General features: G+C 42.7%; 1 protein-coding gene across 1 annotated transcript in view; it reads right to left on the reverse strand.

Moving 5' to 3' along the window:
- Positions 1 to 15,366, reverse strand: part of Map1b (microtubule associated protein 1B) — a 104,477-nt gene extending 89,111 nt beyond the window's left edge. Inside the window, exons 1-2 of the mRNA XM_047554948.1 lie at positions 15,115 to 15,366; positions 6,566 to 6,667 (exon numbers count right to left, since the gene is read on the reverse strand). Of these exons, the coding sequence (XP_047410904.1) occupies positions 6,566 to 6,667; positions 15,115 to 15,298 (286 nt within the window). The 5' untranslated portion in view covers positions 15,299 to 15,366. The remainder of the gene's footprint in view (positions 1 to 6,565; positions 6,668 to 15,114) is intronic.
- Between the last annotated feature and the right edge of the window lie 260 nt (positions 15,367 to 15,626).

The following is a 15,626-nucleotide window of genomic DNA, read 5'->3' on the forward strand; positions in this document are numbered from 1 at the left end:
ATCCCCGATTGAACAATCAAAATGCAACGCTCATTATGATTTCCATTCTCACCCTTTGTCTTCTTTAGGAATTTGAGTAGGTCTCTGTCTCTCTCTTTCTCTTACACACACATACTAAATTTGTAAATTAAGGAGATACTGTCTTTGTTAAACAGCATAGTGTTTTTTAAAGCTGTGAGTGACTTTTCCCAACTAAAGTATGAACAGTGGGGATACTGCCCTTATTTTTCCATCTGTCCCTTTACAATTTCTTGCCTATCAATGAGTGCCCAATAGTATTATGTAGTCTATCAGTTTTTGCTCTGTTCCTCATCTTCCACTATGATTTACAGCATGTTACCACAAATGCTGAAAATTGTCTCAGAAAGAAGATGCAAACAGAAGCAGCAAAACATAAAGGGCCTGTGGTCGCCCAATAGCTTGCTTTAAAAACCCGCTAATGAAAACCATGGCGCTTTGGTCTCTGGAAAGGAAGACAAAAGCGCTGACATTCCACGTGGGACACCGTCCTTGCTCAGCAGTGTCAGCAGCTGCTCTGGAAGGCACTTAGCTGGTTTTAATGGAGGGGTTATTGACATTCCCTAAAATGGCTTCTGAGCCCAGGCAGCCAATTTCCTACTCCCTTCCTGCCCATGCCTGCCTGTGTCTAGTGGTTCCACAGTGCCCATTAGGAACCGCTTGAGAGCCATTACAGTCAGCAGACTAAAACATCCTTTCTATTCTGGAAAAAAAAAAAAAAGTGAGATGAATGGGTATTTCTAGGGTGGTCTGAATGAGCCATCATTAACTACCCTGAGGAATGTAGGTGCCTGAACATAGCAATGAAGCAGTTGTATTCCTTTTTGGTGGCCACACCTGGAAAAAAGCATCACACGTGTGAGGATGTGGATATAAAGAAATCCCTCAAATTTGAAAGCTGAGCAAGGTGTAAACCTCACAGGAATCACGCCTTGTGCTGTGGACACTACAAAACCCTGGCTCTGCTCCTTGGAAGTTCTGGTTCTTTGACAATTTCAAAGGGAGCAAGCAGTTGCCTGCAAAGTCTGAATGGGAGCACTGGGGCGAGAGCAGGGAGTGGAGGGGCTGCAGATCACTCTGCCCGCCCTGCAGTGGGGCCAGGAAGGCTTAGGGCAGGGGGCAATTTGGAGAAAGACTAGGGATTTGCATTTAATGAATCTCCTTCCTAGGCAGGCGGTATTGACCTAAATGGATATTAAATAGAGGTCTGGTTACTTCAACAAAATCAAGGCTCTCTATTTGTTCCTTTCTTCTAATTCCATAATTTCTCCTATCATTTTATATGATGATGCAATAAGAAAAAATGAGCCAGTCATGTGGACTTGGGGGCAGGTACCTAGCCCTGAGTTGTGCACCTGTGACAGAGAAAACATGAGGATAAAGGATCTGCTTTCCCTTCAAAATTGCAGTTTCCCTTAGTGTTAAGTCGGCCAACGGAATGCAACTGGAACATATATCCGTGTGCTTTATTGCTTAAAGGTTGGAAGCAGGGCTGAAAATGCATCTATCACTCCCTGTCACAGAGCAGCCCATGTATCCTAGGCACATACAATTGAGACATAATTCTACACAATGACAGACTAACCACACAAGTCCAGATAGAGAAAGATGACTAAAAATATTCTAAGACCCTTTTCTAAGAGCAGTTTAGTATTTTCTTATCTCTCTACTGGCAAATATTAGCTGTAAAACATTTCCTCATTAATGTCAAAGGGAGGAGAGGATCCGCACGACTGAAATTCAAAGGGTTGATTTTAATTCTCCATCAAAAACCAATCTCCAGGCACGATATTTTTAGCAGTCACTCAGCACAAATCTAAAGATGCTCAGCTGTGGTTTGTTTATCTTCCATGGAAAAGGCATGAGTTCTTAAACAAACCCCCCTATCCACATTACAAAATCAGTCACATCATAGGAAGGATTTTGTGAATGTGATCTAGGAGTTATAAAAGTAGTGGAAATATGCCAAATTCTTACTATTTATTCAGCTAAGAAAATACATGACAAGAAACCTCAGTTCCTTCTAACTGGCTAAATCTATGGTCACTTGTTGGTTGGAGAGAGTGGAAGAGAAAACTAAGTTGTCCAAGGAAGTAGAAGAAGTTACCCTGGATGGACCACCACAGCAAGGAAGCAGGCTGGGACTCCCCTAGCATCTCAGCATCCTTACCTGTGCACCGACAGGACCATTTGGCGAATGTTCTACAGCCCTGCTGTGCTCCTGCTGAACCAGCACTCCAAAGTGACACCTCCTTTTTTACTCTTATGCCCAAAGGACCTTACTAAACTCAGTCACAAAATGCCACCGCAATCTTCACAGACCAGCAGCTTCACACCCTCTGATAATTCTGAAGGTAACTGTTTCTCTGAGAAACATCTTTAATACAAATTAAAAATTATTACCATTATTACCAGCCAAATATCTAAATACAGTATTTCCCATAGACACTAATAATCATCATCTTTAATACAAATTAAACATTATTATCATTATTACCAGCCAAATATCTAAATCCATATTTCCCATAGACAATAATAATCACCATCTTTAATAAAAATTAACATTATTACCTGCTAAATAACTAAATCCAGTATTTCCCAAAGACAATAATAATCACCACATCTCCGAGTCAAATAGATTTTTAACAAGGGAGAGAATATGAATACTAGTGAATGTTTGTCATGTGACAAGCCTGTTGTAAGATTTATACACACATGTATTTGATCCTCATGAAAACTCTATGAGGTAGGAGTGATGATTTCCATTTACAGATAAGAAAATCAAGGCACAGGATGTTTAAGTCACTGTGCAAGACTATCCAGTGACTTAATGGCAGAGCTGGGATCCAACATGGGAGTTTGGCTCCAGAACCTGGATTCTTAATTGTTACATTATGTTGCAGGTGAGCAACTGTGTTATAAAAATTTCAAAACTATTTTAATAAGCAGACACAGTGGCAAAATGAGGGAAAAAAGAAAAATGAAACATTTTCAGTCTGGTGTCCCTTGTCCTGGGAATGTTTTTCACTTGTTCTGAAATGGTGCCATCTACCACAGATAGTCATGGGGTACTTCCTATAGCCCCAGGAGAGATCCTCTCCTAATACTGTATGAAGTTATGTCTAACGTTAAATTTGGAAAGAAGCAAGAGGAATGGAAAATGAATGAAATTCTATACTGCAAGGTAAACCTATGCTTCCCATGGACTTACTTTTTGTGGTGAAACTTAAATAAATGATTTAGATCCAGCATGACTAAGGTACAAAATTTCTAGACTATAATACCTCAATAAAAACTTTGTGATGGTATTTGAATTCACAGGAATAAGGAAATATAAGATTTGCTGTATTTTGAAAAACCTAAACTGCCAACCTATCTCTTGAGCAAAAGACTGGAAAACTCTTGAAAGAATCTCATCTTTTCTCTCAAGGTGACTGTGCTTGCCTACACCAGCTCCCTCCCATGTTGTGTGGCCAGGAAGGCTTGCAACAGGTACCTTAGCAGGAAGTGCCCCAGGCACGTGGCAGGTGTGGCTGAGTGATCTTAGGCAAGTTAATGCTGCAGCACACTCAGGACAGTAAGATGGACCTAATGACTAACCACTCCAAGAACTGCAGTCACCAGAGTTGGACAGGGCTGAATGATCCTAGTACTAAGGTTCTGGGGAATGGGGACACTCCACTCCCCATTTGTACAATGCCATCCCCCCCTCATATGGAGAAAGCACTTATATTCCAGGTTCCTGCCCAAAGGGTATTTATCCAAGATGATTAAACCAATTAGAGTGATCTTGAATGAGATGGTAAATCCTAAAGAAAGAACCGTAATGAAGCTCGAAACCACAGAACAAAGGATCAACTAGTACAAAGGAATGAACCTAACTGTGCCATTTGCAGGGTCTCTTCGCTGCAATTTGAGGTGTAACAACAACCTGATCCCTAATCAACTATGCCAGGGAAGGCAATGAACATTTTACTGTAACTCTGCTAATTGGAGAGCGGGGGGAATCTCTCAAAGCCAGTGAAGGAGGGAAAGAAGAAGAAAGGAAAAAACAAAAAAAAACCTGTGAAGCCCAAACTGGATGGCGCAAGGTGCTAGATTTGATGCTTAGCTGCCTGTGGTTGTTAATACCTCCTTCTCATGACATCAACGTCATCAAGGTAATGAATGTGCTTGCTTTGCCTGTCACTGCGTCCTCACCCATCTCACTCTCCATAGTGCCTGACATCATGTAGGTACCATTTCATTATTTTTAAACCAATTGAATGAGTGACCTATTATTTTTTAAACATTCGTTTTGTTCCTTGCCTCAAAGTCAACTTAGAGTCTTAAAACTCTAAATGCAAAATTCATCTAACTCCACTTTCGGGAACCTGCAGTACATGAGTTTACTTTTACAGAATTTCAAGTGAAAAGGGAAGAGAACACTAGACTTGGAGTCACTAAGAAATACACCTCAAATTTCTCCAGTTTGTTCAGGAAAAGCTATAGGTTTCCTTGGCCCAATCCAAAGAGCATCCTGTAATCTCTATTTACCTCAATTTTGTGTTCTTATCTTCTGGTGTCTCCTTATTCTAAACACCTGAAACTGAATCTGACATGTAAGTATCATGTACAGGTTGTACATCCAAGGATTTGGGAGCATTTTGGATTAGGAATGCACAACTGGTAAAAATCTGTGCAAATGTTTCCAAAATCCCCAAGTTCCAAAATCTGAGACCTTCAATCTCAAGCATTTTGAATAAGGAATAGTCAACATGTGGAACAGTCTTAATAAGAAACCTTCATGTTTCTCACATACGAGCATCACTACAATAGCTCCATTATAGAGATTTAAGTTCCCAGAGAAGGCTGAGGCCCACGTAGGCTTGAGATGGAAAATCGTTACACCAATCCTTTCTGCAGTTGGCAAAAATGGTAAGGATACTGTGTATGTAGAGGCCAGTTTCTAAACACGGCATCAAGCACAGCACTTAACAGAAGTAGGTAGGTAACTAGTTCTTACTACAGGTTATAAAAGGAGAGGAGAAAAGAAAAGGGTAGGCTGAAGTAATGGTTTGAAGGGACTTGATCTCTTTGGTCCACAGGAGTAATATTACCTAGGTCTTTGGTCTAAAAATGGTTAAATTTTCAGTGATTCTTACAAATTTTCATTTTGCAATACATAGTTGTCTTTCTTATAAGGTCCATCCAAATATGAATGAACACAATGAGATGTTTACAAAACATGATATGTTGACAAAAAGGAAATAAGTCCCATAGTCATAGCAAGAAAACAGAACAACCTACAAAAAAGGATAAAGACTTGACTTTCACATGTTGAAATAATATACTTGTTAGTAAAGGGCACTTCTCTTAATTTTTGTGAGATGGTTTGAAAAGTTATGGAGATTTTGCAAGACATAAAAATAATAAGAGAAACAATCTTATACTGTACCTTTTCTACAGCAAATTATATCCTACCTGATAAATCTCTAGATCATTCCTTCCCTCAATCCTGATGCAAAGTTACTTAAGAACTGATTTTTCACAGAGCTTTGAAGCAAGTTTAACTTTCACTGAAAAAAATTTCCCCCTGAGTTTTTCTTAATAGATTCATTCAATACCATGCTTGAATGCTACAAGTACAATTCGTGAAGGCACTGACATTTCATAAAAGTTGTTTCAAATCTCAAATGCACATTACAATAGATAAATAGTAAAGTGTTTTCTTTACTCTTATCTTACATAAAATTCAAATGACTGTCAAAAAAAAAAACAAGCACAATATAGTTTCAATAGCATAGCTTTTGGGAAACACATCCTAGGCTTGAAGTTCTTATGGGCCAGAAATTGTTTCATAATCCCCAATTATGGTCACAACTCACAAGAGGAAGAAGAGATGAGAATTCAGCATGAATCTATCACCAGACCCAGAGACATGGGGCAGGACACATCCCCAGGGAGGCAGGAACCTTCATGGATGACACGTTTGTGTCCTTACCTTCAATTATTCTGTAGTATTCTTTTTCATCTCTAAAAGAAAGGCTATTTTAACAGCAGTTTGGAATATGAAACTCTTCTACCCACAATAAGAAAAGTAGATGATAATGCAAAGGGGAAAGTACAGAGAAAGATGAAACGATGGATGATGTATATTTCACTTTGAAATGCAGTAGATGTCTCTCCTCTTCCTTTCAAGAGGAGGAAGTTGTGGGATTCTTGGAGCATCCAATTTGAATTCATAATTTCATTTGAGTAAAATTAACATTTAAGTCGTTTGCAATCACTTGCGCTTAGAGTATAAAGATGGTTTAAAAAAATTACCCTAGAACTTAAATATCTAAGAATTGATGAATAATCCACACAGTTATAACTTAGAGTTGACTTTCTTAAACTGTGGCTGCTGGCTAACTTAGCTGATAATAACAAATACGAAGAATCACGCAGCAGTAAAACAATATCTTTTCCCTTGATATCAATCCAGAGCCCCACACAAAGCTTTCCAGCCAGTGGCCTGTTTCCTTGTCCTTTCAAATTCTAGGCTAACACCAAACAGAAGCCTCACCTGGGACTTCAGGAGAGAATCTTGCAGAGTGTCGAGATACAAAAAGTTTGAGTTCTTGGTCCAAGTTGCATTCAATCAGGTTTGTGTCCCATGATCGGATCCCTAAGGAGGAAAAGGAAGAGTTGATAGACTTCCAGTTAGTCATTTCACAGTGGTTTGGAAAACATCACTGCAACATTTCTCAGGCTTTATGAGAGAATGTAGAGCCCTTTTCTGAAGAGCTTGGTGACTAGCAGTGGATGGCCACAAAGTGGGAAAGCCAGGGAGGTCTCTCCACCAGGCCACAAGGGAGGGATAACCAGCAGTGGGGACTGAACTTCTGCCCCTCATAAACATAAATGCAGCTTTGCTGGAAGAGTCAAAGAAAACAGCTATTAGGGAAATGACAGGCTCTCCTCCAGGGAGGGAAGAGAAAGGGCAGGAAGACAGCTAGTTTGTTGGTAGCTAAGAGGCCCCTGGACTGTCTCTAGCTTTCTCATGGTTTACTTTTAAGTACAAGAAAATATAGAAAGCGAGAGGGGAAGGCATGAGGGGGCTGCCTGAGGAAGCCTAGGCCTTTGTCTTTGAAATGATGTTCTTGTTAGTATGCATGTATGATTTCTTTTTTTTTCTTTCTTTCCTTTTTTTTTTTTTTTTTTTTTGTTACCAGGGATTGAACCCAGGGGTGCTTAACCACAAGCCACATCCCTGGTCCTTTTTATATTTTGTTGAGAGACAGGTCTCACCAAGTTGCTGAGACTAGCTTTGAACTTGACATCCTCCTGCTTTAGCTTCCCTAGCTACTGGGATTGCAGGTGCGCACCACCACACCCAGCTGATTTCTTTCTTGTACCCATCTCATGTTTTACCTAGATTTCTCAACCCCTAGATACCAATCCAAAATTTGCATGATCTTTGATAAGCAGGCTGGATCTCAAGACTTGGCCTCTCAGGCATGACCTGCCCAGCGTGGCAAGCGGCACATTCATTCACAATTGTTAGTTGTATTAAAGTGTTTTATCCAGAATCAAAGGAATATGGCAGCATTTTATACTTTATAAAGTGTCAATGGAGTTGGGGGCCATGAACTTCCTTTCAGTTGAGACCTCCTTTCACTAGAATGAAAGGATCTGGAGTGAGAACCCAAGATCAAGACTCGGAACGATGGTGGTTTGCTGTGCTCATGCCCCACCTCCCCAGATTCTTCCTTTCTTCTCCCTCCAGCTCCTCATCCCAAAGGGGATGGCTCAGAGGGAAACCCAGAGAGCACTGGACGAGAGAGAACTGGAGAGCAAGCCAGGGAAAAATGAGGAGCCCCAGGACCCTAGAGTGTGTGTGTTCAGGCACGTGCGTGCGTGCGTGTTAACATTTTTCCGAACAGATTGCTCAGGGTGGAGCCAGTACGTAGTATCCATGATTGTACCCTTGTTTAGAGCATCCTCAACTACCAGGAACAAATCTGTGCACCAAACACATATTGCCTAGCTCCTAAGGGCAGGGGCTTGAACCTCTGGGTACAACACTGCAGGTAAAAGATCTCTAAATAAACAGCCAGTTATTCAATCATTTTCGTTGGTCATTTGTTGGGCACACACACTTAAGGGTTTAAATGGAAGTGTGCTAAACACATCTCCAAATCCTGAATGCCTAACTGTATTTACCTCCATTTATGATTTATTCAGTTTTCTTATCTTACAAGGAATTTTATCTTACCTTGATATAGGTATATGTACACACACATACATATATACACATGTATGTTATGTACATACATACATATGTATGTGTGTGTGTGTATATGTGCTTATTTTTTTCAGGAAATTCATCCAAAATATTTTCAGATTACACATTAAATACCTTTTCAACCATGAGTAATATTTTCAAGTAGATGTATGTCCACTAAATAAAGGCAGAAATTCCTCACATGATCAATGGGAAGAATTCAGAAATGGAAGAGTTAACAGTCCTAAAGAGAAGCTAAATTATAGGAGAATTTTATGGGTCTCCCTGGAAACATTAACGGCCTCAGTTTGCATTTGTGCTAATGGAGTATTTAAATTTTAACAAGAAAGGCATGTTGAGATTTTGCGGATCTTTTTAGTACAGAAATGATAAATGGGTTCTTTTTGTTTCCTGCAGAGCTTGACAGGTTGAGAGGTCTGAATTCATTAGAATATTTTACTTCAACATATACACTATATACTAGCCCAGTGTGAAAAATCATTGCGTTCCTGTCTGCATCTGACTTAATTTGTATTGTTGACTGAATTCTCTGAGCTGCAGGTTGAAGCTCCACTTTGTCTTCTGGCTTGTCAAGCTGGGTCAATAAGTTAATAATGAGACATATGTATTTAAATTAAATTCATACAATTTTTTCTGTCTTTGTTCTAAATTGCTACATTATTTGAACGACTCCATCTGGGGTTATGCCTAGGCACGCTCTCACATTATTGTTTGTCATTTTCTCCTTTGCTTCGATTAATTTGTCTGACACAAGCACTTAAAGGTTTGCTTTATATTTATTTATGTTATATATGAATAATTTAATGATGAAAATGTGCTAAATATTAAAATATCCATTTAGTAATTTTAAATTACAGTAGCAAACAGCTGATAAAAAATAATGTCTCTCTCTCTCTCTCTCTCTCTTTTTTTTTTTTTTTTTTAGTGCAGGGATCAAACCCAGGGCCCTGCACAGGCCAGTCAGCACTTTACCCTGAGCATCCCCAGGCCTTATTTCTCATGTTTATACTTCCAATTAAACTAAAAATTTAGGGTTCTCTTTCTAAGTCAAATTATTTCTTAACAATGCACAATTACTACTACCACTTACAAAATAAAGATTACAATGGATTTACTAGTCATTTTTGTTGGAAAGAAAATTTTTGGAACCATGCCACTTTCTATACCAATTTTAGAAATGAAAGTACCCTTTGCTGGATAATATTAGTGAAGAGAGAATATTATTCACTGAAGGTTCATTTGCATTTAGTAGGTTTCTGTATCTCCCCTTCGTGCCTAACATGGAGCCAACAGTGGGACCTCTAAAGTTCATAGGATAGAAAATACTCTTGTCGGCCCTTCCCACTTTCTCCCTTCTCAGAATCCATGGCTGGATGGGATCCTGGGTATTGGTAAAGAGGTTCTGAGTAGGTTTTTGGAAGCAGGTCATCCTGGTCAGTGTTGGGAGGAAAGAAGCCAAGAGAAACTTCTGGCCCTGATTCTGATTATCCTCCCAAAAGTCCCCAAGTGGAGCTCTTCCCTGACGCTTTCTTTCTCCAGCAATCTACAACTGCTGTGCCCTTACTGGCTTACCTAGGTGGGTAACAACTACTAACTCCAACAGTTTTTAAACATCTGGGTCCAAAGGTTATCTGCTACCCCTGAGAACACTCCCGGCTGCTATACGGTATGGCCCAGCCCTGGGAAGTGGGCACTATCATGGTCTATCCTTGGTGACAAGGGAGCAACAAAGGGTCTTTTCTTCTCAGTTCTGTGACCCCACGTGGTAGAGGTGCACAAAGAGGACGCAAATGTGCCTTGTGACACTTAGAGAGACGGAAAAACGGGGACATGTGTAAGGGGAGGTCATCACTGAACCAGTCAGGGTGAAAAAGAAGGAAGAGTCAGGTATCCTTGAAGTCTACAGGCTGGATTTCTCCAAGCTTACCCTGACCATGCATGCGTGCATTTTGCGGAAATGTTTAATGAAACCAACAATTTTTAAAAAGCACCTCCTTTTTAAAAGCTAAACACAAAAAACCAAAAACCTAGATCCCTAAATGCAACTGCAGATTGAAGAAAGCAGAATAAAATGACCATACTTCGCATGTTGATGGCTCATGGCCTCTATTTGACAGTGGTTTGGGCTATTAATGAGTTGATCTGCCTCTATGGGCTTTAATTATTCTTTCTGAGAAATAGGCTTTTGAATATATTTTTGCAAATACCTAAATGACTAACCTATAATCATTAGATTCTATTGGTAAAACCATGCCAAAAAGTGAGCTGAAACCATAATAGAAGCATAAGCTAAGGAAACAATTAAAAAGGAAATGCTAATTTAGGAAAGTCTTTACTTTTCAGAGAAAAGATTTCCTAATTTTTTCCTTGACCTAACTTTCAATTTGATTTTTTCCTTTTTTATAAGCTAGCACCTTGATATTCACTACATATATATGTAATGCAGATAATATCTTACATAGTTCATAGTTTCAAAGTATTGATAACAAATAATTCAGATCTTATATAACATCTCACAATAGAAGCAAACGAGAAGTGATTTATAATCATTTGTTTATTTGACCTAAAAGTTAGAAGTTATTTTTTTAAAGTAAGGCCTTAGAGTAGGTTAACAATGAATCATATATTTAATGATCTTAAGTTTTGGGACTGGCTTGTGTTTCAGCACCAATCACAGGGCCCTTAGTAGATAATATAAACTAAGCAGTGCAAGCAGAAATCCATCTGCATTTTGACTTGGAAAAGTAAAGATGAGTATAACAATTTTTTTTTTTTTTTTTTTTTTTTTTTGGGTGCTGGGGATCGAACCCAGGGCCTTGTGCTTGCAAGGCAAGCACTCTACCGACTGAGCTATCTCCCCAGCCCCGAGTATAACAAATTTAATACTTTCTAACATTTCTTTTAACTACCACCACATATAATTTTGGGGTTTTCTCCCTTATAATATTAGAAAGAAGTTGAATTTTTATCTATGTATTTGTACTGGGGATTGAACCCAGGGCCTCAGACATGCTAGGCAAGTGCTCTACCACTGACTTTCATCTCCAGACCCGATGATGAAATTAAACCCAAATATTTCCTGGGTTCTTACTTCTCTTATCATGTTAGACTGAACACATTCAATAAAGTGACATCAGAATGTTACAATATAAATTTACAACTCAAAATCCAGGGCAGTAGATGTTACACACATCAATCTTCTCATGAACAAATCTTGTTGATCCTCAATATTAACCAAAGGAAAAGTTACACTTTAACAGTAATCGAAAACATCAAACTGACACTTAGTATTCCTTACGGGTTTTAGTTTCTTGAAAAGAGTAATATGAAACAATGAAAACTCATTTCCCAAGACTCTACAATTCAGTTTGCAAGACACCCATGTATGTAGTCTAGATATTAAAAACAAAAACAAAAAACTTGAGAAGAGGTGCTCTGCTAAAAACCAAGGATGACTAGCTAAATCCATGTTGGTGGTGAATTGGCAGAGGGTGGCGGAGGAATTGCCAAGGAATAGTATTTGGTGATAGCCACATAGCCATATGATGTCCTGCATAGCTGAATCAGTAAAGATAGAGGAGATGGAAACAATGTTCTAAATTCCAGAAATGACCAAAGCTGACATTATGCTTTGTAAATACAGTTGAGAAAACAAGAGTAGCCATCTCTCTTGGTTTCAAGAAGCATTTATTAAGCATCCATATTAGGATGTTTCAGGCCTGTTGGTTTACCATGTTACCACCATCCCTCTACAGATTTATAGATTATCTTCTAGGCTTCCCAGAGGGTCCTCAGTAACCAGATGGCAAGTCACCAGGGTCTCCAACCCCACAGAACCTCAGTGAAGACGGGAAGTGAATAAGAAAGAAAAACCAATGAGGAAATGGTTTCCCAGACTACATGCAGCAGTGCACAGTTAAAAGCTGAGTCCCCTGGAGCAGCTCCATCTTGCTTCAAACACATGGTCCAAAGGCTTCAGCAACAACAGCAGTGGCATCAGAGTGACCTCTGGAGGAGGCCCAGCTGAGACCTACCCACCGAAGCTGTAGCATGTCATGCACAGGGAAAGAAAGCCTGCTCACCCTGTTGCTAAGTCATCTCAGGCTGTCTGAATGAAAAGCTGGGGAGTGGTATTTTCATGTAGCACTGGAAGCCCTGCAGTCTGAGCTGCACTGGAGACCCCAGGACCCAGGAGAGCAATCTCCAGAGAAAAAACAGCATCTGTTACTGCGCACAAGGAAATGGCTCTGCTCACTCACTTGGCTGAATCTTAATGGAATCAATACAGCCATTTTGGAATTCCATGCAAAAATTGGACCAAATTAAGGAATTAAAAATCAGGAAGGCAAGGTGATCATAGCAAAGGAGGTGGGGGTGGGGTTCTGGAATTGCAGTAATATCTGTTTCTTATCTGGATAACACAGGTGTGTTCGTTTTGTGAAAAATCCATTGAGCTATTCATCTATGATTTGTGTCCTTTCCTCTCTATCTAATACTTAAAACAGGATTTTAAAAATTTAAACATCAGAAAGACAAATTTGAATTTTTATTACTAAGTGCTAGTAGTATGAAAAGGAGGACAGAGGGAGCAATAGTTGGCTGCGTATGTTTTGTCCTCAAACAGAAGCAACTTGAATAAACCCCCTGAGGAATGGGACACTGAAAGGATGATCAGCTGAGTAACAAAGCGAGAAGGTAATTATGGTCAGAAGGTGAGGGCTGAACCATCTCCCTGCATGGGGCGCTGCCCACAAGTGGATGACTGTACAAAGGCAAGCTCTGGAAACGGCTGTATTGAAATCTCCCTCAGATGTTAACCTGCCCTGCGCCAACATCATGACAGGGTCAGAAAAGAAGTGACGCTGCAGTACTGGCACTCCTGTCACTGATAAGCCCTGTGACCTTGAGCTGGTCCCCTTCCTGCCTCTGGGCCCCCATCTGGAAAATAAGGGTGATGATCCCCTTCCTGCACCACATTGGGTGGTTAGGAAAATTTCATAGATAGAAAACACTTCCGAATATGTTATTATTCCTAGGCAATGCTGCTGACAAATGATTTAAAAAAAAAAATTCAAAGTCATTGATTCCCACAATAGCCACGCCCAAAATAAGAACGTGCGAAATATTTCAAGGAGAAAAAAATGTGGAAATAAACAGAATTAGAATAAATCAGATCAAAGGCCTATAGTTTGAGAACGAAGTGTCATTGAGATACTCAAATAAGTCATTTCATTTTTTAAAATCTCATTTAAAATTTTTTTTGAATGAATTATCATCACTGCTTTCTGTTCGCATTTTTTTTTTTTCTTTTTTAAACTGAAAAGAAAAATCAGTGCTTTAAAGTTAAACAAAAGAACGAGGTCTGCAACTCCAGTCCCCACCCTGCAGCCTTTTGTTCTGGGGACAAGTGACCATTTCCAAATGCAGAAGCAGATGACAAGCGTTTATTTTATTCATCTAAAACAAGGCTTTTCTTCCGCCTTTTATTGGGGTGAGGGGGAGCAGGGAAGGAGGGCTACGTGAACGCCCTTTGTCCGCCTCGGGCTGCCGTAGAGACCGCAGTGCGGACTGCACCACGCCCACCAGCCGGTGTCTCCGGGCAGAAACGCTTCAGCACCACCCCGAGAGAATAGAGCCGGGCTGGGGCTGCAAAGAGACCCGGCGACCTCTGTCAGGGGCGCGGGGAGGGCCGGGACGCCGCGGGTAGAGGAAAAGGCGAGATCAGAGCTGCCACCCCGGAGTCGGAGCGCAACAAAGCCAGGCAGAGGGAGAGGTGGGGGCGAGCAGCCCCCGCCAGCCTGAGGCTCCTGCAGAGCGCACGCCCCGCCAGCCGTGCCTGGTGGGGGCGCCGCAGTGCGGGGGGCAGGTGCGGCTGGCGGGTGTGGGCACTGCGGCAGCTCGGGTGGGGCTGAAGGGCGGGTCGGTCCGCACGTCCGAGGCTGCGCTGGCCGGGACCCTCCCAGCCCCGCCCAGGGTTCCGGGCGAACCGCTATCCGCCTCTGCCGGCGCGCGCTCTTGGTGCACACATCGGGCGAGGGGCTGGCCCTACCCGCCGACACCCCCTTCCCCATTCAATCTAGCACTCCGAAGGCTGAGACTTTTAAAAGAAGCCCCACCCCACAACTTGGGGTCCCATTGTCTTTTCTCAAAGCTGCAGCCAAGACCCCAGGGGCAGCGGCGAGGCGGGCTTCGTCTGGGAAACCAGCGCAGGCGGTTCTCCATCCCTGAGTCCCGAGGGGTGGGGGGAGCGGGCGTGGCCCTAGGACTAGCCTAGTCATTCCGAGGAAAGAAAGGATCGGGAAGTTTTTAAGCCAGAAAAGGCAGTTCTCAGGGGCTTAGGTGGCCGTGGTGAGGATGGTTCCCACGCGGGCCCTGGCACATGGTGTTTCAACCCCAGGTCTGCGGGTGAGTGGGATCCCAGCCTTTTGCTAAGGCAAAAAAGGGAGCAGAAGGGAGTGGTTGCATCAGGTCTACCACGACCACCACCCGCTTTGCCTCCCGCGGTTGGGGCTTTATTATGGCCTTTGCTCCTCTGACACCTGCATTTCACTTAGCGGGAGAGGCGGTGGCCACCTCGACTGTGGCTGCGGACCAGGCTGGTGACTGATCCCTCAAGGTTATTTGAAACTGACTCACTCTGGGTCTCAAATCTAATAATTTGGGTTATTCCCCGAAATTAACAGAAGAGTCCAGCTCCAGTGCGGGAGGAGACCGGGAGAGGCATGGGTGCGGGGCGCGCCAGGGGAGCTGGGTGGCCGTCGCGCCCTGGGTGGGGTCGCGTTTGCGCGTCTCCCAGTGCGCGTCCCTGGGGGTTAGGGGCAGCTTACCGAGCTCGATGTTGCCGATAGCACGCCGCAGGTGCTCTTCGGTCACGGTCTCACCGACCACCACCAGCAAGTAGAACTTGCTGTCGAGGAAGCGGTGCGACAGGCTGGGCGAGGTGGACGCCGCCGGGTTGGCGATGCTGCCGGATGGCTCCGACTCGGTGGCTTCCACCACCACGGTCGCCATCCTGCCGGCCAGATATGCCTTGGCGAAGTGTTCCTCTCCTGCCGCTCCTCTGCTCTGCGGCAGGAGAAAGGATTATCTCCGAAGGTGCTGTCTCTGCTCCGCCCCCTGCGTCCCCCCTCCTCCCGGCGCTGTGCGCCGCCTCCCCCTCCGCCCTCTCCGAGGCGGCGGAGAGTGCGCGGGGAGAGGAGCGGGGAGTGAGAGAGGGCGGGGAGGCGCCGCTTTTATATGGAGACTAGGCAGGGAGCCCGGGAGGAGGAGGAAGAGGAGGAGGAAGGGACCACCCGGCACATCCTCACGCGGTGGCTGCCTCGGCTCTTGCAGCCGTTGG

The sequence above is a fragment of the Sciurus carolinensis genome, chromosome 6 (genome assembly GCF_902686445.1).
Source record: "Sciurus carolinensis chromosome 6, mSciCar1.2, whole genome shotgun sequence".
Taxonomy (NCBI): domain Eukaryota; kingdom Metazoa; phylum Chordata; class Mammalia; order Rodentia; family Sciuridae; genus Sciurus; species Sciurus carolinensis.